Below are 26,952 nucleotides of genomic sequence, written 5' to 3'. Positions count from 1 at the left end.
AGGAATATTCTCAGGGTAACGACTTCTGCCCGAGGGTGACACTTTACAGTGCTTTGAGGACAAGATGGCAACTGTATTACTTGTTTTCTTATTCAAGAAGAGGAGTTTCCTGTTCTTTGAGAAGTAAATCCTTAATTTTGCTGCTTAGCAACAATGCCACCACTTCCCTATACTCAGAATCCAGTTTTAGATCCCTGTGGAGGTGGTTTATAGACTCATAGAATGGTTTGGTTTGAAAAGGACCTTTCTTTCATTTTAATTGAAAGAAAACAGTATAAAATACTAAAAGAAGAGAATCTAAACAAAAGAGGTATTCAATTGCTTATAGGACATATGTAAATACAGCTAAGTGTTCTGCAGCAGGAAAACACCATTTCCTTCTGAATTGGAGAACGAATGTCAGAAATCCTCATAAAGTGAGGCCACGCTACTTTAAAGTTTTCAGGTGATTTAATAAGCAGGTGTGTAAGTAGTTCTGTTCTTCGGGGATGGAATGGGAAAATAACAATTAGTTCTTTTTTTAAACTGCATGAATCTATTTGAAAGGCAGCATGAATCTAATATTATGACAATAAAATAAGTTTTCTGCTCATCACTTTTTGTATGTGTTTACATACTGCTTACATCTGCAGCAGTCACTGATACAGAGTTGCTCCATTGTTTTGTTTTGTTTTTTTACTCTAATGTGCAAAGAGCATTATCTTCTAAGCAGCAGCTTTCTTTTTCCTTGTTCCATGCAACTTGATGCTGTTGCATCCTACTCCTTATTTCCTCTTTCTGTGCTGCTCTGGAATAGTCTGAATTGGTTGTGATAGGAGTCCTTGCTTCCTTTCCTTTGTTAAGCCTATGCAGCGGGAAATAATCTTTCCTTCCACATTGAGACTTCTCTCCATCGGGAAATCGTGGCAGAAGAAGCAGCAGCAATGTAGAATGCACTTGGTACACTTCATGTTTTTGGGTTTGTTTTTTTTTTTTTATTCCCTACCAACATGACTTTCCTTAGACCACTCCTAAAATGCTCTAAAAATGTACTCTCACTGTGGAATGTGAGTCTACATATGAGGAGCTAATGTGAAATAACTAGAGTGTCCCAGCAGGCTGACAACTCTTAAAGAATTGTATTTTGGCATGCCTTCTTTACAACTTTTTTCAAGCAAGCACAGGAGACAGAATTGCAATTATCTTAGCTGTTTCGTAGTTAGAAAAAGAGGGGGAAAAAAAAAGAAAAGCAGTTAGAGAAGGGGGAAATAAATTAAAAAATCAAGTTTTGGTAAAAATGGGATTTTGCTGTTTACTACAAAGGTAGTAGGGCCTCCATGGAAGGCATGTTTCATCTCCACCTTCAGATACATTTTGTTAAAAAAAAATAATCTATGACAGTCTTACATGCTTGTTCTGGTAATGCTTCTATTGGTTTTACTTGGAATTTTGTAATAGCTGGATTAGCTGAATAATTGATCCGATAGCAGTGCAAACTCATAAGCACCAATATAGTAATTGGTGCAAATTTTTGAGCCATCTTATGTTTCATTAATAAGGTGTTGAATTTTTTTTTTTTTAATAGAAATGATTTAATTATTGGCCATTTTCATTTCGAACAGAGCTGCTTTAAAATTACCAGCATGAAACTAATTAGTTGTGTTGTAGATAAGTGGTGCTCTTTGTTACAAGCTTCCCCTTTCTTGTGTTTTCTGTGCCTGGAGGGAATGCTCAGGGCTGGGGAATTGAAATCCTCATCTAGAGTGCTGTTAAAGGCAATTAAATGGAAATTCTTATTCACTCCCCCTCTTACTGGATTGCTGATGAACAATGGAGGTTAGCATTGACTGTTCATTTCCATGGTATTGCTTTCTTCTTGTCTATAAACATTTCCTAAACCATCACAATCAGGCATATTTTTGTTCCTTATTTTTAAAAAGGCAGCATGGTTGCCTAAGGCTTCATGTATTGATTGAAATCAGCACACTGTGTACTGGGACTGTAGAAGTGTGGCCGTGCCTGTAGCTGAGTGGAATGTAAATGCTCGTTTCTCTCTGTATTTTCTGAAGGCTTTGTTGATTAGCATCTGATATATGAATTTCAAGAGGACTGTAGACACTGAAGGGATCCACTGAGAACAAACAGAAGCGTCCACATCCTTCACGCTTTTATCCAAAGCTTCCTTGGGGAAAAGCCTATGAATTGTTGACATTTGTCCTACTGCTCTACATTGGTAAACAGACTCAGTATTACTTATGCTTTCTGTGTATCTGATCTCAGTATTTCTGGCACAGCTAAAACCTCCAGCACGTTGGCGTGCAAGTCACTTTTGCAGGTGAAATCTCTCATGCAGATATTAACTTATATTACTTTATCATTGCACCAGCATTTGCATTATTATTGAATTGATTAAGTAAGCTGATGTGTGGAAATAAAGTTAAATGCTTTCTGCCTTTAGATGGTAATAAAATATCTTCTTCAAGTAACATTTATGGGTTTGTATCAGTTACCTATGCTATGCTCATAGAATCATTAAGGTTGAGAAAGATCTGTAAGATTGAGTCCAACCTTTGAACAAACACCCTCTTGCCAACTAAACCACAGCACTAAGTGCCACATCCAGTCGTTTCTTGAATACCTCCAGGAATGGTGAGTCACCACCTCCCTGGGCAGCCCATTCCATTGGCTGTCCCATCTAAACCTCCCCTAGCTTGAGGCCATTTCTTCTTGCCCTGTAGTAATTATAGTATATATATATTTTATTTCAGATCATGAATGGATCTATCATAACACCCTTTTCACTACATAGCAGATACTGCCCTCTACATTTTTCAAATGGGAAGTTGAGGAGTACTTTGCTTAAGGTCATATCAGGTGACCATAGCAAAGCATGAATTGAAAAAACCTGTCTTTTGAAGTTTAATTTTCGCCATTTTCAAAAGACAGAGTGATGCATGAGAAAAAATAAGTAAACTCTAGTTTTCTAGCTTGCTGCAAACCAAGTATAAAACATTTATTTTTTTTTTCTGCAAGATGGGGCATATGAAGTAAAAGGTATGTTGTTACATTAAAAAAATTAAACCCCAAACAAACACAGAAATCCTATTCATGTTGTGTGCCATAGATCATAAAACTGATCATCTTGAGTCTGGAAATTTTGAAATGACCAGTGCTTAGCCAGTTGCTTGGGTACAGTGGAATTTTGATCAGGTACCTCATATTCCTTTTGACTGAGGGACTGGTTAATTCTAGGAACCTTGTTTGTTGTTCTCAGCTGAAAGATAAAATAGTGATGGGGTTGAACATCTTTGTATCTTCTGCCTCTCTGTAGCAGAGTTTTGCATCCTGCTTTCTTGAACACAGGAGCAATTAGACAAATGGGACACTTTCCTAGCTGCAAAATATCAAGCTGTTTTCAGCTAGCTTGTCAACCCAAAAGTTCATGATCTAGTTTTCTTGCCTATATGCCCATGCTGATTCAGCCTGTGTTCTCAATCTGTTTTTGACTTTTCAATCTGCTTCCCTGCATGGGCTGTCCATCTCAGATGCACTATCCACACAATACCTATTAATTTTCTTCTCTGTCATCATTAAGCTTGCATCTGCCTGTGTTTTGATTGCAGTATGCCTGGTATTTACATTTGAAGGTTTTAATCACTTCAATATTGGGTTCCAAAAGGAAACCTGTTGCCTTCTCTCAGCCATCTTAAATGATCATCAGGAGGTCACGTCAACTGTGTAATGATTTAACCTAAATTATGAAAAAAAATTAGAGACCTAAAACTTTCCCATGTTTTAAGAAAGCAGATATAATATGACTGGAGAACATCAGTCATCTCTGCAAAGGTGTTATTTGCTGTTGCACTGCTAAGAAACATGATGGGCTTAGACTTGGTGACTCCTCCTGTGTTCTTCAAGAGTCAAATGCAGTCCCTGTCCAAGACACTGGACAATCTGTGTACCCAGAGTGTGAGGGACCAGGGAATGGCAAACAACCCAGTGATCAGAACTGAGCATTGAGCATCCACCTGTAAGAAAGCCCATGGAGAGAGAGATAACCATTTAGGCTGAAGTCTGGGTTGGATTTACTAGCAAAGAAACTGGTACACACAGGTTGATTTCATCAGCCTTCAGGTATAAAATACTGGAGATAAGTTAAGGAAATAATGTGGCTGAATGGAAATACATCATGTCTTATGGAGGGGGCAATTTTGTACCTGCTGATTTTGAGGGAAGGGCTAGAGCCTGCTCAGCCACTCGCTTCCCTGCTTGGTCTTGTCTAGCGGGGATTCCCTCACAGACCTGTGTCTGCCACTGATTGCTCCTTAGCAGAAAAATTTCAAAGAACCCTGAGGTTTGGTTAATGAATTGTGAAAAAGAAAATTAAAATTTATAAAATGGTGAATTTTTTTTTTTAATATAAAAGCTTAAAACCTCCCATCTTATCTGAGAGACATGGAATTGCAAATGATTAAGGGAATATTCAGTGATAAGTGGGCATTCAAGTTGTGCCATAAAATATAAGACCCGTCCCTGACCTTAACCCCTAACATCCCTAGCAAAGATTTCCATCTGTGGTATCATATTGACATTTGACTAGGAAATATGCTACCCTCTTGGATAATCCCAGGCTGGTTTTTCCCTGCTTTTGTGTTAGGAATGTGGAGGTAACTAATACATAATACATTCTGCTTTGCAGCCAGTTAGCAGCTGAAATAGGCAATCATTTGAACAATTCGATGCTGTTGCATTATGTATCAGAAAAACTACATTAAGTGTCAAAGCCATAAAGGCAGGCTGCCTCATTCTGATAGCAGTCTGGTCATGTTTTATTTCTTATTAATCATCACAGACTAGAAGAATTAATTTCTATGCAAACACTTCAGAATTCCTGTCCCAGGAGGTGGCTAGTAAAAATAAAAGTGAAACTCAGAAATAGCGTTCTTTGTTACCTACTTATGTTTATAACTCATCTTTTGCATATGTGCTGCTTTCTACACCTAAATTAGAAATCTAGCTTCTCTTTTTCCTTTTTTTTAAAGTGTTAAATGTAATTTTTATTTTACAGTCATCATTTCATGTCACTTGCTGCACATTAGCTTTCTACTGCTCTTTATATTTGCATATAAATATGACATGTTGTCTGGAACAGTAATTTTTCCATTGTTCTCTGACAAATCTGTGCCCATTTTGTTCACAGCACTATTTCTGTTGTGCTAGTTTGCTTCTGACACTGGAATTTCCATCTGGGGTTATTTAGAGTTCAACAGTAAATGGCTTTTTCCTCAAAGGTTGCAGTTTTCTCCATGGTCAGACTGACCTTTTCCCTGTGTGTGCCCACTGTTGTCATTCTTTGTCATGACCTCAAATGCTGATGATTATTTTATCGTTCTCAAGGTTCAAATTTTAAGGTGCCTCTAAAAAGTCAGGATGCTTTCACAATTCTCAGGTCTCAGAATATATATATACAACATTTAATTGCATCTTGTTACTCAGCTTTTACGACCAGCTTACAAAAAAGTATCACCTCACTCAGTCAAGAACATCTTTTCAAGAAAAATCATGAAAGAAATTACAGGACTGGTGTAGGATGAAATCAGACTGTTCTCTGCAGGAGCCATAAAGGGCTACACAGCCCTTTCTGAGTTGAAACTTGAATGTGGAAAATGATGTCCTGTGCCGGAAAAGCTCCACACTGTGATTACTGAAACTAAGAGCCACTAAGGGACCAGTAGTGATTTTTAAGTGGTTTTAATGAGGACTCATACCAAGCACAGCAGCACCATACTGAAAAGAGGGGTGGTAAATAACTAACACAGCTGCATAATATAGTACAGCACCTACTTGGAATACTTCATAGAAATCACACAAAGCAAGTGATTTGGGCGCTGTTCCTGCATCTACAGCCGTAGTTCTTGGCTTTCCTGGTTACTTTCTTGAAGGCTAGGTCAGAAAACTCTGTAGCATATGCTGACATACTTGTTCGTAATCCATTTGAAAAGATGAAATGGCATGGAAGAGCCTGTTCCTGTTTTTGTTGTCCTGACATCATCTGAAATTTGACTGAGAGAGAAGCTGCTGTGATACTAATTACAAGAAACAAAGTACTTTCAGGCAGGAATAGCATCTCTTCAGGAGCCAAACTATTTACCTTGGCTGTAAATATCTGAACAAAATGAGCAGCCTGGTTTAGAGGCAGAGGGTTGGTTGGAACTAGGTGATCTTTAAGGTCCCTTCCAACCCAAGCCATTCCATGATTCTATGGAAATACCAGTATTTTATACAATGGTGAATGCAGGGAACATCTGCATCTGCAGACATCTGCAAACATACCAGTCTGTATCCAATAATTGACCTAAATGCAAGTGAACTTTCTTTATCTTGCAGTCCAGGTTGTCAGCTTCTTCTGGTTTGGGCTTCATCTGCTGCTTCTTTCTTCCACACTTGATGCCAATGCCAGTTGCACCTGGTTCTGACAAATGAATGCCTCTGTGCCAAATGCTCCTCCAGTTCCTCTCTTGTCCATTACTGACTTTTGCTAATAGGGATTTCCCTTCTCCTGGGAGCATTTTGAGTCTTTAATGTCCAGCAGGTTCAGGAGGTAATTGTGAAGGCTGGAGGGGGATGTTCCAGCTCTCCCAGCTGCAATCTGTTCCTGCTGTTGGCTGAGCATGGTGTCTGGGCTCTAATGTGTGAGGTGTTTTGTCCCATTCAGGTCTGGAAACCATTTGTTGTTGGAAGACAATCGTTGTGCCTGTTGTAAAGTTAGATGACCTGTAAAGCTTTTCGGGTGACTAACTTTTTCTACTGTGGGGATGGCTTCAGTGAAATAAGTGAGCACAGTTAATTGCAATGTTTACATCATAGAGAACTTATAAGGTTTTAGAAATAGGTGAATTTATCAAACAAATTATTAAAATGTAAAATTAAAAATAGAATGAATATTTGGCTACTAGCTGAAAAAATTTGATATATGCTTTAATTTAAAAGTGATCAATCTCATGCAAGACCTTAAGTGGGTATGTCTGGAAAGTTTAAAGTTTTTGATGTTCTATACAGACCATGAAATACAGAAGCAGAACTTTTTGCTTGCTTTCAATTAAAAGACATCTCATATTTCTCTCCTTGTTTGCAAGGATCTGCATAGTTTGCATGGATCTGCATAATTTCCAACAATATGGAAAGCAAACTATACTTTCTTGCCTTCTTTCCCCTGATTTTGAATGTATTGGTAGCAGTGTAAGAAAGAAACTGAATAATATGATAAAAACAATAATGTTCAAATGTGGGTTCATAGGAAAAAAAAATGTTGGTTTTCTGTAGTCATAAGCACAATGGAATGTGAAATACTCAGTAATTTTCCATTATGCTATGCACACTCCCCAAAATCTGTATTCACTGCCATTCTAAACATCACATCTGCTGAAAATCCACCTTCAAAGTACATTTGAGGAAAATACAGTATGCACCTGCAAGGCTGTCATCACTGTGCTCTGGTATTTAGCTATAGTTAAATGGTAGAGAGGACTTCAGCTCCCATTTATTCATGGGCTTCTCCATCCCTCTTAGTCCTACCTGCTCTTGTGCTGTGTTTTGATTTTACCCCAGGGTCAGCAGCCTTTAAATTTGCCGTGCAGGGTCTTTATTGGCCTGATGCTTTTTGCTCCATCTCAAATTAGGAGCAGTGAGCCGTTGTGTATAATTAAGCAAAGTAAGATATAATTTATTAGCAGTGTTCCTGAAACAGTTATCTTAGATGCACAGATATAGTGACTGAACCAGTGCTTAACAGTTTCATTAAATTGAATTTCTTGTTATTTGGAAAATCCTATTTGGCAAGTTGCTGACGCCTGCTATTTCAGTAACTTACTGGCTTGTGAGAAGACAGCTGGGTTAATACATTATTGAATATTTTTAGCATCCTTTAATGCTGAGTTCACAGGATTCTCTAAGTGAAGCAGACTTAAAAGCTGAGAAGTTTTTGAAGAGGGTTTTACTTTGAAGTTTTTAAGGGGATACTTCAGTTATAGTGCCAGTAAAACTTCGAATGTGTTCTGAAACGCTGTAAATAGCAGCAGTAAAACAATGGATTTAATTTGGCAAGTAGATCTTATCGATAGGTAGGCAAAGGAGGCCACAGCTTGCAGTGGGCACAAATGTGCACTCTGCTTTGTGGTTTCATAGAACTCAGTAGAAATCAGGCTTTTAGGGATAATTTTTCGCTGAAATAACATATTACCGTGACTTAAATCTTTCTGTCATGCATTAGGGAAAAAAATTAAAATCATGGTCTTTCAAATGTGTTCACCTTGAATTAAGATATATGAGACAACTTCTGCCTATGTTATGCCAAATATTCTTAACATTAGATGCCTTTGGTTGTTTGTTTGTTTGTTTTTCCAGAATTAGGTCATGTAACTTTCAGCCAAATGTCTGTTTTTAAAGGTAATACCAACAAATCGGGTTTTGTTTTATTTTATTTTTTGTATTTTTATATTTTATATATTTATCTATAAACATATATTATTATTTATATTATATTTTATTTTATTATTATATTATTTCTGGGATTTCCCCCTCTGTGTTTCATAGCTAAATGGTATCTCCATCATGTCTACTATCATGGCTTGTACTTTGCATCCTTCCCGATTGCTCCAGAGCTGTCAAAAGTAACATCAGAAATTGTCACTGAGAAATACTGCCTTATTAAATTGATCAAATTGATTAGTCTAAGCCAGTAACAAGAAAAGAATCACTAGAAATTATCTATTTACACACTTCTTGAACACTTAAATATTGTTTCTTCTCAGCAGAAAACACTGAACATAAACGAAGAGCTGACAAACTGCGTGTTTGCCAGGGGTGTTGATGGCCGGTCCTTGCTACTCATTTATCTTTCTTTCAGGTTACAGGGTTTTTCTCCATACCATGAGATCAGTTCCTGTAATAAAAGATTGTTGGAAATGGAAAGCAATTAAGAAAGACTTGTCAGCTATTTATGCACTTTAAAACAACACAAACCAGGCGTTTATTTTGCAGAACTAGGGAAGAAAGGAGTTGATGAATTACCGGCTGGCCTCATGCAGGAGAGTTAAACACTGGCGCTAATTAATGGCTAGTTAGCAGAGCACCATCTTGATCTCAGTGGAGGTCGCCTGGATGGGGGCCATAAATCCATACTGCAAATGAGAACAGCTCCAAGATGCTTCATTTCAGCTAAATGAGATGGTGGCCCTCAGCTGCTAGGGAGCTGCTAAGGCAGTGTTTATTAGGTCAGAGTTTGGGACTCGCAGATCTATTTCCTTCCCGCTGGCTATGCAGCTGCTTGTTATTGTTGATAATTTTTCCAGGGCTTCAGTAGTTGTTTTACCGTGCGCTGTTTTCCTCTTGCAGGCGTTTGGACAGTCCTTCTCCTTTCACCGCAAAGTGGCTGAAGATGGAGAAACACGGGAAGAGACTCTGCTCCAGGAATCTGCATCAAAAGAAGCTTATTACCTTGGGAAGATTTTGGAGATGCAGAATGAGCTCAAGCAGAGCAGGGCGGTGGTCACCAACGTTCAGGCAGAGAATGAGAGGCTCACTGCCATTGTCCAAGACTTGAAAGAGGTAAAAGGGGGTGTGCAGGGAGCAAGGGGCTGAATTTTCTTGGAGTATCACATGGCTCTGAGTAAGGAAATCAATACAAGAAGTAAAAATGCTCACCTTCCAGTCTGTGATCATCCCAGAAACCACATGGCCTGAAAAGGCTACAATTCAGAAAAGGAAAAATATAACTCTTATTATTTTTAAACAACAATGACAAATTCTTATGAGTATAATAAAACCCAATTCAGGAACCTGTAATTTCCTAAGCACTCTTAGCAGTTTGCATTCTATTTTATAACAACTACATATAAGTGAATTTTACATAAACGCATTTTCTGCACACTTCTGATTCACGCAACTCCTCTCTTTCTCAGAATTTATGTGATTTCTCAGGTATTCTGGATTGGCTAGAATTAGATAAAGCTTTCACCATTTTTCTTCTACTGTAAAGCAAAATTGAAATACATGCTCATGTTTAGAAAATGGTCACAGTAATAAAGTCAAATGTAGTTAGCGACCATATGAGACACTGAATAATTTCAATGGAAAATTTAGTAATATTTAATAACTTGCCTTTTTTTCCACCTTGAAATCTGGAAGGTATAGCAAGTTACTTTGCTTACTATTGTTTTATATCCCAGGTGATGGAGGACAGATCTAATTTTATGAGTTTATGCTTTCTCTCTTGATGATTGCTATATGAATTATGCCAACTAAAGCTCAACACAAGCCCTACACAAGAGGAAGGTGACTGTTTCCTTTGGCTTTGCTAACAGATTGGCTCTTGCTTCCTTTCTTAGTCTCTTAGACACACACATCTTAGACTCACGGAGATGTGTGTGTCCCACTTTGGCCAGTTAGTTAAGGTGAAATGGAGGATAAGGAATATACTGACCACCAAGTCCTCAGTGTAGGCTGTTTTTCCAATTTGTGTGTCTGAGAAGATGCACATGGAAGTGATCCCACATCTTCCCTGCATTCCCCGGGAATGCTTGAACATGGGGACTCTCCCACTGTCCAGCTGCTAGAAGAGATCTTTCCTAGATGATTCTGGAAAGTGTTTAATGTATTAGTTTGTTAATATTAAAGTTTACTATGTTTTCTGTAGCTGAGTGGAATAACATCCTTTTAACCTATAGAAACCCCAGGAACACGATATCCCTGTAACAGAGTCCTTTAATCCCACTGAATATTCTTATTTAATAGTTGTACTGGACTTGCCCATAATACAGATCAGGCTTCAATAAGAAGTAGATACATGCCATTTATTCACAAGTAACAATTAAAATATATAATTGTAATTACAGTTCCAGTGGTTAACAAAAAAAAAAAAAATCAAATTTATATCTACTTATCCTCAAATCTTCTTGGTGGCAGACAACCAGCTGCTGACACACCTAACTAATCACTTGGTAAAGTTCACAGGCCCTCATGACATGGGGTTCAGTCGCAAATGAACAGTTAGAGAAAATACCCATTTGTCTTTATACTTGATTCCTTCCTCTGGGATCTCCTTGGGATTCCTTCAAATGCAAATCTCCCTTCCGTTTCCTATCCTGGTTATCGATCTGTAGGTTCTCAGGAGGCAGTTTCAGTACCTGTCCTCCCTAGAATATTGATTGTCCTCATTTCCTTGGAGGTAATAGTAAACCCTAGTGTGAAGCCAGCTGCAATTTTTTCCTGCTCTAATGCTAAACAGAAACAAGCCATAGTAGTTAATTAAAGTGCAATAAAGGAATTCACTTGAATAAAAATAAGCCTGATAAACTGACTGTTATCATTAAGATGATGTTGTATCCTGAATATAAAGTCCTTGACTATGTTGAGCTTTTATTTTGTATTACTATAACCAGTGTATCTAAACATAAATGGGATTAGTGCAGTCAGTTCAGTATCCAAATTACACCTCACACAATTATGATTAATTACTTGAATAATAATAACAGATAGAGGGTGATTGACACCTACTTCGGGCTCTTTGGGATCTTGTCACACTGAATTACACTGGCATTTCACTTTGTGCTCAAAGGAGTCTCACCCTTGTACCCAGCCTGGTATACCTTGGTCCAACCACGTAAATCCTATAGCTGTGACATCCAAGTGCCTGCAGAAATGAGATGTCCTTTTTCTGTAAGTGTTTATGAACTTTGTCTGCTTAATTCTGGGTACTGCAAGTAGGAAAAAGCAGGTTTAACTTGCTCCAAACCTTGACGACCACAAAGGTGGGGAAAAAAATTACGACGTTTCTGGTAAATTTTTGGGTAAAGTCAGAATTAGATGCTGCCATGGGTGGATTGCTACAATGAGGAAGCAATTTGTCTCTTTAGCCATTATATTTGAAAATCTAATTAGAGAAAAGAATGAAAGAAAACAGGATGATCTTCATGTGAGCAACTCTACTGAGTGATGTAAAGATAGATTCTGGACATAAGTTACCTGGTTGTATCCTGTCTTTTCCTCTCCCTACCCACCGCCCTCAAGAGAATATTCTTTATAGTTGTTTTTTAAACCTTATTGAGACATCTTATATACTAAGCAACAACAAAAAAATCATTCCTTTCACCTTCAGTCTTAATATAAAAGCTTTGAATAACTGCTGTGTTGTTCTGGGAATAGTGTTTTTGCAGAGATGACAGAAATTTACGATAGTTTATCCATGCACTCGGCCACTTAGGATAGTGCAGACCGATAGCTAGGTTTTTAAAAAATGAACCTTGTTATTGTATCATGTCCCTTAATAATACAATTGGTGCTTCTCCATTCTCTAGCCTGTCATGGGAGTTACCTTATGAATATGTGCTGCTCTCTGAATTTGCACAGAAGTCCACAGTCACGTGAATGTGTATGAGCATTTTGTGAACCGTCAGAATACACTCGTATGAATGCTGATGACTTTTAGGAATCCTGGGAATTCCATAGCCCCAGAGTTTAAAAATTCATGCATTTTAGCAAGTATCTGCCACACAGTCACAGTTGATGTCTGCAGGGCAGCTTGACCTGGATCTCTCTTGCTATAAAAGGGAATGTATCAGGCTCAGGTCTCAGGAGATTGTGCATCTCAATCTGGGAAATCAAACAAACTGATTTCAATACTCATATCTAGAAAAAGACGTATTTTCTTTGAGACCTTGAGCACTTGTTTCACCCTAATGGTGAATAATGAACCGGGAATCTTTGTACAAGATAATTTTCTAGGTTCATGTTAAAATTATTAAAAGAATAAAACACCAGCAGCATTATTTTTGATGTAATAAAAATCACAGGATCACAGAATATGCCGAGTTGAAAGGGACCCACAAGGATAGGAGTTCTATTAACTACTACCTAACTAATAAAACATACATTTTGGAAAGCAGGTAGCCCTTTTCTTTCTTTTCTCCCATCAAGACCTCAGGTAGGGGATGTAAATGGTTCTTTGGAGATTTTTAAAATTGCTTAAACTTGAACCAAAAATGTACTGATTTTAAAACTGAGGCCAGAGAGATCATTTTTAGCAGTCGGAGACCAGATTGACAAAATCTATGTGTCAGGCACCACATAGTTTATGGTAGATGACCTCTCTGTATGGAGAGATCATTATGGTTATTAGCTCATGTAACCTTTTCTAACAGCATATGAATTGTCTGCAGTTATAAATGTTAAAGACATACTTTTTTAAAAGCATTTTTAAAAAATACAATCTTCTATAATTTTCTAATTCTCTGGAGTAGTTTTTTTCCTATTTAAAAACAGTTATAGTTGGGAGATGAGTGACTGTTTTTTCCATTTCTGCCACTGAAAAATCTATTATGGTAACAAAAAACACTTTATAGATGCATAAAGAAGTGAAACCATTACCTTGATAAACTGATAACTGACAGAGGTGGTTGTGCAAGCACAGATGACCCAGCTCAGAGGCTGGAGCAGAGGGAGCTCCATTGTAGGTTGTACTTGATGATTTCAATGGTCTTCTCCAACCTAAGTGGTTCTGTGATATCCATAGTTAGGAGATCTCCAAATATAGGTGATAGCAGTGTCAGTATATAGGAGATCCCATCATGATGCCTTGGAGCTGGGCACCTGACTCAAAACAGGTGGCAACTGGAAAGGGCATGAAGCAAAGAGGAAGCAGGTGAAACTGTAGAAAATAGAGATGAAAGGTGATGGTACTGTTTGAATTTTGTAGGTATTATGAGACCAAGATTAGGAGTTGTGTGAGGTGGGTAGATGAAGGCTTTTGTGTCTGCCAAGGCTGGCAGGTGTGGGTCAGCTCTTTCTTCCCATTAATACTAGTGAAAAGGAGAAAGTCAGGAAGAAAAGGGTTAAAACTCATAGGCTCTCCAATAAATGTCACTGCAGCAGCTGCAGGGATTGCAGAAAGAAATCGACACCTGGGTACCTGCAGTCTGTGAGATAACAGATGAGCAGGGAGGTTTATGTGGTGACAATGTTAATGGGCCATGGAAACAGCACACCTGGGCTTCTGGAGGGCAAAAACAGGAATGAGAGCAGTGGACAAGTGGGTGAAAAGAAGAAAAATACAAATTTATGATATATTATGTGCTGAAACCAGGCAAAAAAAAATCTAAGATGAAGTTGTGCAGCCCTGCTGCCCTTGAAATCAAAGGCTAAACATTTATTCACTTCAGCAGTATGAAAATCTTGTACTCCATGCTAATCAGGAAATGTGTGGGTGTGATAGCCTGGACTTTTTTTGAGGGGAACATATGTTTGAGAAGGGGAAAAAATTTACAGTTATCATCTTCAAGCTGACCTTAATCTAAAAATTTAAATATTTCTATATTAAATATTGCTTAAATTCTAATTGGCTATTTCCTATTTAGAAATTATAGTTTTTCAGTCTGAAGATTTAAGATTTTTTATCATTTTTTACAATTTTGAGTAAAGCCTAAGACTTTTAAATGTGAACACAGATGCAGACTGTCATGGTTTAAGCAGGCCAAACACACCAGTTTCAGGTTCTGGTTTTGTTGGTCTGCTCTTAGACTGTAACAGGGCTTGGTCACATAGTGCTTCCTATATAATGTAGGATGTAGTTAAGTCCAAAACTGGGATCCTTTCAATTGTCATCTAGTATTGGAAGCTTCTGCAGTCATTATGTGCCTACGTTTCTACCTGTAAAATTCTCTGTGGATCTAAAGATCTGTTTCCACATGCAGTCAGGAAGACCTCTGGCTTGGACTGAGGTCTGTTGCTCAACACTGAGCACCTCTGTAGGTGCTACTGGAATCTTCCAAGGAGGTGTTTCCCAGCTGACCTCATCACATAGTTCTGTGATTCCCTCTGGTTCCGTAATTCACTCTGGGTCTGTGACTGTGGCGAGGTTTGGGGCTTCAGTTTCTTCTCCAGCCTAGGATATATGAATCCACTCCTTCCTCTGAAGAAAGTGCTGTAGCAGTCAGTTGGCAGGCTTTTCATTTCTTCAGGTGAAGCTGTTCCATGTTGTTGGGGGATAGTGAGTATTTTGTGGGTCAGGGAGTGTGGAAGGGAGCAAGCTGATGTAGCCTAAAGGCCAGGCCACTCAGCTGGGAATAGGGAACTAGTTCTAGTCCCTATTTCAATTAGTGTTTGGTAAGAAATACTTAAATATTAATTGGGGCAGAGACCAGAACCCCAGTCTCTCCTCTGTGAGGTGGCAGCCCTCTGCAAAGCTGTTTCCATCCTCCAGAGAGAGCGTGATCTTCAGCCTGGATCTCCCATGGCTACCGGTTTGACTGATGAGCTCTTGGAGGGATGTAGCCTCAGGTTACCGAGTGAGGCAGCTTTTACCAACTCTGTGTTGAAAAAAAGACAGAAAAGCCAAGTTTGGAAGAGGAATCACTGCTACTAACCATGTATTGCAGGAAGCACCTTTTAGCTGCTTGGCTGTAGTGACAAAGTTAGTGAACTTTTTGATGTAGCTTACTTTTCCTTGTAGTTGTTTAATTTTTTTCATGCACTGAGTAGGGAACCTGTGATTGTGCTCTGATAATTATCCTAGACAGTGAAGTAATTTGAGTGCAGTGTTGACTCTGACAATGCATGCAGCATCCTTACGTGATCTCTGCTCCCTCGTAGCGATGTCCTGTGCTTCCCAGTGTCTGCATCAGTAGCTTTATCTCAGTTTACTGAAGAATGGAACTCTACTTTGACATCTACACCAATTAAATAAAGCCTGCACTATAAATATTTATCTTCTTGCTAATACTGTGCTGGCACTTTCAGCAGTGGCCTTTGACCAAGGGCTCCAGTGCTCCCTCAATCGGTTTGCAGGTGACATCAAGCTGGGCACAAGTGTTGCTCTGCTGGAGTGTAGGAAGGCTCTACAGAGGGATCTGGACAGGATGGATCCATGGACTGAGGACAAGGGTATTGGGGTTCAACAAGGTGAAGTTCTGGGTCCTGCACTTGGGTCACTACAACTCCCTGTAGCACTACAGGATTGGGAGACAGTAGCTGGAAAGCTGCCCGGTGGAAAAAGACCTGGAGGTGCTGGTTGACAGCAGCTGAACGTGAGCCAGCAGTGTGCCCAGGTGGCTAAGAAGGCCAATGGCATCCTGGCCTGTATCAGAAATAGTGAGGCCAGCAAGATAAAGGCACTGACTGTCCCCCTGTGCTTGGCACTGGTGAGGTTGCACCTCGAATCCTGTGTCAGGTTTGGAGCCCCTCATGATAAGAAAGACGTTGAGGTGCTGGAGGGTGAACAGAGAAGGGCAGCAGTGCTGGTGAAGGGTCTGGAGCACAAGTCTGATGAGGAGTGGCTGAGGGAATGGGGTTTGTTTAACTAGGAGAAAAGGAGGCTCAGAGGGGCCCTTATTGTTCTTTACAACTTCCTGAGAGAGGGTTGGTCTCTTCTCCCAAGTAATAAGTGGTAGGACAAGAGGAAATGGCCTCTTGTTGTTATCAGGGGAGTTTAGATTGAATATTAAGAAAAGATTTCTTCATTAAAAGAGTGGTCAATTACTAGAACAGGCTACCCATGGAGGTGGTGGAGTCACCAACCCTGGTAGTATTTAAAAGACCTGTAGATGTGTAATTTGGGGACACAGTTTAACAGTGGATCATCAGTGCTGGGTTGATGGTTGGACTCAATGATCTTAGAGGTATTTTCTAACCTAAATGATTCTCTGATTTTTAGAAGGAGAATGATTAGGAAAATATGGTGAAATATTCAATGACATTTTCATTAATGTTGTTTGCATCTTAATGTATTTTCATGCAAGCACTGCTTTTTGAAAAGAAGCCATAGGAATGAGATGGTAGAGCAGCCCATGGAGATAACTGTAGGGGTCAGAGCTGTCTGAGAAACAAAGAGAAGCTGGGTGTGATAGAGAGATGGCAGAACTGTTCCTCCTGTCAAGAGAGTGCTCTCATCACAATTTGATCACAATTTGGGGCATTATTATCACAGTATAAATGACAATATTTACATTCCTTTGTTTTGGAAGTTACTGTCAACTGGTTAGAACCAGCACTAAATTAGGCTTATGAATCAATTTGTTACTTTGCCCAGTAAGAGGTGTTTTTTATGTTCTGCCTCCCGTTTTTAGAAAAGCCTGCTGAAGGGAGATTCTCCAGCCTGCTGATGCCAGGCCACCATCATAGATTTTTCTCCCTCCTTTGCTGACAGTGTTAACAGGTGGAGGTTGGCTGCAGAGTTTGCTAAAAATGTATGGCTTCCTTCTGCTTTCAGTTTTCAGATCGAGCTTAATCCAAAATGTCATATCATAGCATAATGCTATATAACATGGGAAATTTCATTAGCTGTTGCTGGCATGCTTCAAATCAAAGTCCAGTATACGCTTGTGTTTTACCTGGACCTCCTAACGCACCTGTTAACAGTTAAAGTGTTGATGCTTTCCCTGTGAAGGCACTTATTTGTGCTCCATGTTCACTATCACTGCAGGCAGTTCCTTTAACCTTTGTTCTGTTTTGTCTTTCTGGTGCTTACACGTGCATTTCCCTTCATCCTGTGTTAATATCAGTATTGCTATTTCTACACAGCACCTACCTCTGCTCTCTTCAGGCTGATGTGGGCTAGGATATGATCCCTGTGAAAGAGAGCCACTGCAGAGTTTCTCCCAACAGGCCACAAAGGTAGTATGCAGATGGGTTTGGTGACCAGTGTCACCGTGGGCTGTGATGAGTCAAAAATAGCAGCAGACCACATTGAAGTGCAGAGGTTTCTGTTTTGCAGCACAGGGCAACCTGGAAGGGGCAAAACTGTGGAGCTTGTCATCGAGGAGTGTTTACTGACAAAACCTTTTTACTCATTTTCATGTAGCTTTTACAGTGGTTTTGTGAGAGTGTTATTTTGTAGCGTTAGATGCTGGTGCTTTCTAATGGTTTCCTCTGCCCTGTGTGCTTACTTTCCCTGTTCACAGAATTCTGACAAGAATCAAAATTACTTTGTCTTGGGGACAGAAAAATAAAGCAAGCTGTAACTGGTAATCCTACCAAATCTTTTCTCATGCTACGAAATTTGTAGGTGTGCTAACAGACTGATTCTATCTATCTGTCAAAGAAAGTGTTTTGAGTATAGGCAGCAAGACCTGTCCAGCATCAAATGCTTCTGAGTGACCTTATTAACAGACAAAGGTTTAATCACAAATCTGCCATTCAACTCCAACTTCTCCTTAGTTAACACTTTCTTCTGGTTCTTGCTTCACAGTTTGGCCAACAATCTACTCAGGTGAAACCAAAGGTGACCATGGTAAAGACTCGTCCTTTTGTTTCCTGAAATGTGGTTTATAATCCTAAATTGCTATAATCACTCATAAAATGATTGCGTTTCCAAGTTCACACTCCTCATAAGCACCAACTGTAATACAATAGGAAGGTCAACAGTGCAGGATGAATTTTGTTTAAATTTGTTAAACATTTTGTTGTGGCACTGTTTACTCAGGGTAATCTTCAACTGCTTGTTCTTCGGTTCTCACCCTGGAATATACCTGCAAGCCACATCTTTGAGCGGTTATGTTTCTTGTTAATGAGCTCAAAACAATGACTTTGGATACAAACTTGTTATCTGACACATTCATAACACTGTTTTCTTTGGCAAGGTTCAGGCATTTAGCTCTGCTGTGAATAAAGTCAAACAATGGACAGTAGGGAGGTCAAAAAAAGGCCAAATGGGATAATGGAGCATAACCGAGGGACTGTTGCATAAATAACATAGTGCCTTATTATAAACACTCAAATTCTCAGCTCCTTCATTCAGAAAGGGTCCTTTGCAGGGCCTCAAATAGAAAATGAAAGAGGGTGCACTTTCAGCTGCACTTCGTAATCTCTGGGCAGTAATTAATCAAATCTGGATCTGGCAGTGCTGGTTCTTACATAAGTTCTTTGAAATAATGACCCCTTATTTTGTAGTTTCAAAGCCCCTTATGTACCCTGCTGTGCAAGGTATCAAGTGAGCATGTGATGAGGAAGCCAGAGGTATTACCTGGGTTTAAAGAAGAGTGAGGCAAATCTCCTGGAGAATGGTGCCATCAGTGCTGCTTATCCCTGAAGATCTGGTCCCAGCATCCAGGGCTAGGTAGGGGATGTCAGGAAAAGTATCATCATATAACATCCCTGTTTCTCAGTTATCTTGCATCAGGGAGTGATGCATAGCCCCTTGGATGTTGGGCTAGCAGCTCTCTGAACTTGTCAAAACATTATTTTTTTGTCTTTGTGGCCTTTACTTTGTAAAAATGTGCTGCCTTGCTCTTTTTCTAGATGAGGAAGCCCTCTTAAGAACTGCTTGTGCTGACTCATTCTTTTCGGTATTAGTTTGCTGGTTAAAAATAACTTGGGCTTTTGTCTATTCAAGTGGTGTGGAGCAAGATGGTTTTTGGCATTGCTGTGATTAGCTGCACTGCCAATTTTTACAGAATCCTTGCAATGTGATCTGGGCTCTCAGGAGCAAGAGCCCAGGAGCTGTGTTGACTTGTACCTTGTGACTTCATTCATTTGCCTAGGATTAAATGGGAAAGGAAGAATACCCTGGGTGGCAGACTTTCTGAAGCTTGAGTCCAAAAGCTTAAGCTTTCTTGCAGATAAAGTAAAGGCATAAGGAGAAGGAGAAATTTTTGCTGAAAGTCCTCTCCACCTGAGTGTGTAAGCAAATAGAGCATATCAGTGACACGTGCCACTGATAAAGAATATTAAATAAAGAATGAAGATAAGTTTGTTGTCCCTGTTCCAATTAATTTCCTTTGATTTTGGTTTTTTTTTTTTTTTTTAAAATATCTTGAGCAGCTTCCAATTAAAAAAAAGTAATCAAAGCTTCTCTTAGAGACTGATGTTGTTCATCCAGTCATTCAGTATTAGAATGTACCTGACAACTGTTGAACATTTTATGCCTTCAGTACTCATTGGGATTACAGAACGTTAATCTTGATGTATTCCCAGCCATCAGTATACGAAGTGGTGCAGTTGCATTTCTCTTCTCCTGGATGTCCCCATGTACATTCTATCTCTGCCTGACTTCAACTTCTATTGTTCATTTTTTTCTCCTGTTCTCTGCGTAGGGATGCATCACTGCCTGTTTTCTGTACCTGCTTGCTCCTAAACCTTTGCTCACGATGAAGCAGTGTAGAACTGATGGCACTGACTAGTCATGGATTCAGAGATGAGAGCCACCAAACTAAACTGAAAAATCTAATAATCTCTTCTGGAGTTGTGATTAGTACTTGGACCTTGAGAGAAACTCATGCATGCTAATCACACGTGCAGAATAATTACCAGCCACGGTACTTGACCTTCTACATCTGCTCTTGTTTGTTCAAAACCTGCATTTATTTTCAGGGTATTTTTTTCCTCTTTTAATCAATACTGATTTATTTGTAAGGGTTTCTCCTGGGATATACTAGGTGATCTGGGGAAAGGGGACTTACCTTTTCCTAGGGATACGTCTTGGTTACCAGGACATGGAGTATTTTCCATGACCTCACCACAGAAGCGGATGATTTGCAAGGTGCAATCACAGTGAGATGGAGCATAACACATCTAATACATGCCTTTGGATAGTTAGCAGCTCCTAAAGATATTTTTGGCAAAAAAACTCACTCTACAAAAAAATAAAAAAGAAACAAAAACATATGAAATCCCCCAAAATATGAGAAAAGTTAACATCTTTGGTTTTTTTTTTTGTTTTTGTCCTCAATATGTTGGCATTTTCTGATTTGGATTCATTCAGCCTACATCTTACAAAAATGAAACCTGTTCTGTCTGGCAATGTGATACTCTCCTTAAAGATGGTCCTCTGTAGAGCAGGTTCTCCAGTTCCCTCCTTCTGCCTCTAAGCCTCAAACTCATTACCAGTTTGTCATTGGTATGCAATCATTAGTAAGTTCTTGGCTTCCATTGTCTGTGCTAATTGTACTTTCTGCAACAAACTCTGTTCTCAAGGGGAAAAATATAAGAGGAAGGTGACAGAAGGGTGAACAGCAAGAACCTCAAATATGCCACCTCTTTTTCTCCCTTTGCCCTTATTACAATGTGTGAGACAAGCTGGTTATTTTTAGTTATTCTCAACAGCCAGTGCCAGTCAGCATCCAGGAGGTGGGCAGCAAGTCAGGCAGAGGTCAGACAGTGTTATCACCCTTTCATTGTGATGGTCAAATCCACTTTTAAGCTTCAGGATTGAGAGAAATGCACTTTTGCTGGCAAATGTTTTAGATGTGTACGTGCAGATGCTCATACATAATCAGAGCTTTTCTGCTTCTGTGAGGTTATTGTTTAAAAAAACCCATCAAATAGGTAGGACTAGATATGAATGCAATTTTTGTCTTCAGTGCTTATTCATTCTGCCTAGATAGCCTTTCCTCTCCTGAAGCACGGTGTGTTGGCTCTTTCAGTTAAATGTGCCTTGAAGGCATCATCATAGATCTGTGATTTTTCACTTCAGTGAAACGGTCAGGATGTCTGCTCTGATACTGGCTGTGAACTGTGGGTGAGGAATGGCTGTGGCATTACAGTGTCAGCTTCAGAGTGAGGTGAGTTAAAAGTGGGCCATTTCCCATCAGTCCTGCGAACCTAGTCACGAAAATGGGATGCAGAGGTACTATGGTTCACAAATGCAATCCTGTGAGTTTTGGCTAACAATACAGGGCATTTTGCATTTGCTACTCATGTTTCCCCACAACTCATTTTCCTAAGGGAAATGGTAACACAACAGCAGCAGCCAGAAAATACTGGATTCTCGTTCTTTGCTTAGTAGCTAGGTGTGATTAAAATGGCAAGGGCAAAACTCTGGTCAGTGTTGAAAGAGGAAAGTGTTTCTCTCAAGTGGTGGTTCACGTGCAGTGACTGTCTGATGAGGCAAGCAAGAGTGCTCGAGGGACATAAGAGAAGCACAGAAGAAAAAGTAAAAGCTAAAAAATAAGTGTGGGCAGGGGCCTGTTGTCAAATAGTTAGGAATATATTGAAGGGAAAAATTCAATATTTTGGCCTATATTGAGGCAGCAATAAGGTTTCCTAAACTTGTTCTGCCTTGTCTTGCTCCAAAAATCTGAGAGGAGAAAGATGGCCTTGTTTTGTTGTGCAAGACATAAATGCAATGTGGAAGAATGACTGAATCCACAGACCCCTTTGCAAGATGCTGGAAAAGAAAGTCAGATTCACAAAGACATCTAAGCGTGTTTGGAAGCAGAAGCATAAAAGATATCCAAGGAAGCCTATGGATAGGGTTTATTCAGAAAAGTTCATAGACATTTTGTAGAGCTGGAGCTCACCTTATTTTGTCAGCAATTCTCATAAACATTTTACTGCACAGTGAAGTTAAGCAAGTAAGACATAACTATAGATATAAATTTATATCATTCGTGTGTTTTTGATGTTAATTTTATTGAAGATCTTTGAGCCATCATCAAAATACTTTTGTTTTGGAGGCTAGGACATACAGCTGTTCTTCGTGCAACTTGGTTTGCCAATGCTCTATAAATGTCCGTGGTGATTTGAAGTCAGTCCCTCGACAGCTTTCATATTTTTTTGCACTGTTTTATGTTTTTGTCCATTGCAAATGCTTTTAAAAAGCCAATTTTGAGTTTTCAATTACCACTTTTCTTGTCCTCTAGAAGTTATGGCTTACTCTTCCTCCTAACCTGACTCCATTAGTTTCTTTTCACCAAATTTGTTGTGAGATGGAGTTTTATGCCAGGGTCATAACTGCCATAAATCTGTTTTAAAGTAAGTCACTTTATAGGCTATAAGTGAAATTGAACCTTAAAATGCTAATAGAATTTTAAAAATACCTCTATATTGTTAGTCCACTTGGAATTATAGTAACATCTTCAGGGGAAAGGAGTAATGGCAGTGGATGTTCTGAAGTTTAAAAGTTTTAGAGCATTGGGAAGGAAAAAGAAAACGAGGTAGGTCTGTAAACTTAAAATAAGAAACATACTACCTTGCTGGTGTTTCTGCTTAAGAAAACCTTCTCCTTTTAGCATGTTATCGGTAGTAATAAACTCTTTATTTTTATGGTCATCTCTAACACAGGGCAGCTGCACCACCTGCCTCCTGCTGAGTGCAGGCTGTGTATTGCCTGGGTGAGTTAAGGACCAGTTTTCAGGAATTCAAGGAATACTAATATTTAGCTTCCCACTGCAGCAATCAGAAAGGCAAGGCAAATCAACCACCAGCTCAGCTTCAGCAACATTTATGTAAATTAATCATTCTTTTACCATTTACTTTGGGGAGTCATATTTCCTTTTCAGATCCAATAAATGCATGTTACAAACTGAAACTCTGAAGTTCCCCTACCACAGTCTACAATTTTGTTCTTAACTGCACTCACAGATAATAATGTTTTGCATAGTCAGAATAACCAGTGCTACGACCTCTGTAACTCTGTGCCTTGAGGCAGAAAGAGCCATAATTATCTATTTAAAGGCAGAATAGTTAGCTAAAAATCTTTGGTTTTGACTACAGCTGGAAATCTCCTTGCTTCCAAAGGTTGCAAATATGTTGGAGATTGTTTTCATCCCTGTTGTCATTTCATTAAAAATCATGGCAATAACTCAGAGTGGACTGGAGAGATAATCTTTCCGTCAAGAAGCAAATGCAAAGACTGGATTACCATTCTGTTTTTCATATTGTATTGCACTGACCTGTTCCTCAGGAGTTGTAAGCAAGCCCAAGACATTAAAAACAAAATAGGCTGGTTTCTTTATTACATGCCTCTGCTTAAGGAAATTTAGCCATGACTATTTCTTTTCTGTCCAACACTGCAACAAAATTCTGGTATATGCTACACCATCCTGCAACGCTTGTCTTATTACTGAAAGCTAAAACCACGATCAGTTTTTGTTGCATGTATTTAAGCATTTTTGTTTAACAGGATTTTTTTTAATGCTGTGTTTTATAAGGAAAGTCTGTGTCTTAGTTGTGCCTTGTAAGAGTGGAGGCAGCTCTAAGCATCATTCCCATCCTAGGTCTGGAGGGTCAAATTATTTTTAAATCTAGTGCTGCAGCTGAAAAACTGTTCAGGCCCTATAAAGGTGTCATTCAATGGTGCCGTAAAATGGGTTGTGGAAACAACAGTAAAGTAAAATAAACACATGTCACTTCCTCCACTGAAGCACATAACTCAGGGGCTGTTGGGGTGCAGAGCCATGTGCCCTCTTCCCTTTTTGCTTTCCATCTCCTGTCTGTAATCCATTAGAAACTTCCATTATTTCCGCATGATCGGGGTCAACTTCTAAACATGATTTATTGCTGCTTTCTCTCATGAATACAGAGATAGAACCTGTGTTTTCAGCTAGGCTGTTCTCCAGTTAAATTTAGGGGTTTTTTTCTTGCTCTAATTTTCACTTTATAGTGTAGGATTTTATTGCACAGCCTTGATAGCCTATTATTGTTCAGCCAAGGGTGGGGAAGAATAATTAGGTCTGAGAGACGTATGAAGTAGACATTTTGATTTTGTTTGTTTTGGGAAGCACTTTCATGTTCTTCAGAAGATAGATTTAAAAAAATATTTAGTATTTTCCTAGAGTTTTCACTTATTTGCTTTTAGAAAATAACAAGAAGCACTGAAACACTAATTGGACCCTTTAGCCAAGTGCACCTGCAATATGAAGTGTCTGTCTCTCTCACCCTCACCTTTCCTCCTGTGCTGCAGCCTCTGATGCCTGTGGTAGTACCCTGTTCATGCAGTTGGCCAACTGAACAACAAGCCCATTGCAGCACTAGTATCTGGAATTTTCACAATGAAAAGCTTTACTGAAAGATAAAAATGTAATTTATTTAAAGAACTTAAGCTATGCAGATAGATAGAGAATAAACAAATTCTTTTAATAGCAGAGATAGTTTTCCCAAGGTGAACATTTTTCTGTATTTATGTACTTAGTGTTTCTCAGAAGAGGCCTCAGACTTCTTTTAAAACAAATTATTCATCACATATTATTGTCACATAGTCCAAGCCACATCCCACCACTTCTCTTGAATCCAGCCAGATTTAAGATACAGTTGTACTGAGAGGTTTAACTGTGGTGATGGAGATGTGTCATGGTGTGCTGAGCTCCCTTGTGCATGGCTGGGCTTTCAGAGGGCACCGACTGCAAGAAATGTGGTCCTAGCAGAGGTTTCCTGTGCTGTCTGGTAGCTGGCTGGCAGCTAGTGGTAGTACTTGGGGCTTATTCGAAGAGGATTTTTCTCCCAGAGGAGAGGGATGAATTTTCTGTGGCTCCGGTGTGGCTTTTCTGGGAGTGGATAAGCAGGACAGCAATCAAGTTCTGAGGGGACGTGGATATGAAAGAACAACCAAAGCATTGATAGATCATCTTTCCCAATTAAGATAATGAACATTAAAAAGATGTCTCTGGATTGACAGGATGGTAGGATTTGGATTGTTTCTCAAGATCATTGCTGTGTAAGGTAAGTAGGATTGGTCATTTTGTGTTTTAAGAGAAGCTAATAAGGGAAAAAACATTCAAAGCTGATACCACCAGGTGTTTTTACCAGCCAGAAAGTGGCTTTTGCAGACCTCAGGCTGTCATTTCTGAGTAAAGGGAGAACTACAGATATGTCTTCTCTTGCCGACTCAAACATCTTTCCTGTGCATCCCTTCCTAGGAGGACTACATTCCTTTCTTTATCTGTGCATTATTGACTTTCATATATTTTGCAGCCTTATACTTCTAATAATTTTGTGCCTTACTCAGGCCAGACACATGCATTTCAATGATCCTCGCTGTAAAACTAGCCTGAAGGCAGACTCAGGCATGTATTCCATCTTCAACTAAGTTAAGAAATTCCTTGTTTAGGGAATGCAGTGGTTTTACCCTTCAGCACTGTGCCATTACAGAAAAATCACCACCCCTCAGCTTTGTACCCTGATTCAAGGACCTTAAACCTCACAGTTACTGTGGAAAAAACTAATGCAGGATTTGCATTGGAATAAAGTTCTGCAACATGGAAAACATTTCCAACCTTCTTACATTGCAAGAATTACCCCGGAAGGCTTTTCTTCTCTGTGGTACAGAGAGCTGGCTACAAGAAGCATTTTACTTGGTGCCAGATAAGACTTGAGAAGCTCTATTCTAGTCTGTGGCCTTATTTGACTTGTTCTTTTTAAATGTTTATGTGAGGGACAGGTTTTTGAGATCTTAAGTGCTCTGTTGTTTTTTTTTTCCCCGACCCCCCACACACCTTTTCCTTATTTTTCTGCCTTTTTTTTCCCCAGAACTGGTCTCATGTAGATATCAAGAGGCATCAAAGACCTGTTTGTCTGCATAGTACTATATTTATAGATTTTGGCCAAAGTTAAGCCTTAAGGCATCACTCTTGACTTCTGCTGAACTAGATCTAATATACATTTACCCCATTGCTTGAAAATTGCTCCTAGAAACATGTAGGTGTTTAACCACTTGCATAGTGGCATGCTAAATCAAAAAAAACCAAGGAGATAAAACCTTCAACACCTCTTTTTGATGAACTAATTTTCCTGTCCTCTGTGTGAAACACTGCGCTTAGAGCTCACAAATGAGGTTTTAGCTGTTAATGATAATAGTGATAAAACCAGTTCCTTTTCTGAAAAGGCTGTGCTGTGCTCTGTAGGCAGGGAAGTACTCCACTAACTGCTCTAATTAAGACGTTTCTCCTTTGGAACATATGGCAGGATGGGATAAATAGGCAGGAAGAAGGAAGCTTTGTTTCTCTCACCAAGGTTTTTTTTTTTTCCCCCTGTGTGTTTCATACAATTGTATAAATTCAAAAAGTGCCACAAACCAGCCATGGTTTACCTTCTGTGGCTAAGGGTTTGGCTGCCCATAAATGCTGTCACACGTGTTTTGGCTGGGCATGCTAATTGTGCTCTAAACTGGTCTTCTTTATTGGCAAGATAAAGGTGCATGTGCTGTTCAAGATAATCTTCTCCAAAAGAAAACCCTGCCTACCAAGAAACCAACCCCGAGGTAGCTACAAGCAG

The 26,952-nt window shown here is 39.3% G+C and overlaps 1 protein-coding gene across 5 annotated transcripts in view; it reads left to right on the top strand.

The window, feature by feature from the left end:
• The window catches only part of BICD1 (BICD cargo adaptor 1), a 174,254-nt gene that overhangs the window by 79,474 nt on the left and 67,828 nt on the right, over positions 1–26,952 (top strand). For all 5 annotated transcript variants that reach the window (XM_050323985.1, XM_050323986.1, XM_050323981.1 and 2 more), the window contains exon 2: positions 9,373–9,585. In XM_050323985.1, coding sequence (XP_050179942.1) covers positions 9,373–9,585 — 213 coding nt within the window. The remainder of the gene's footprint in view (positions 1–9,372; positions 9,586–26,952) is intronic.

This window comes from Myiozetetes cayanensis, unplaced genomic scaffold, assembly GCF_022539395.1.
Source record: "Myiozetetes cayanensis isolate MyiCay16 unplaced genomic scaffold, myiCay2020 scf3, whole genome shotgun sequence".
Classification (NCBI taxonomy): Eukaryota; Metazoa; Chordata; class Aves; order Passeriformes; family Tyrannidae; genus Myiozetetes; species Myiozetetes cayanensis.
This window is presented reverse-complemented; position numbering and strand designations above follow the sequence as displayed.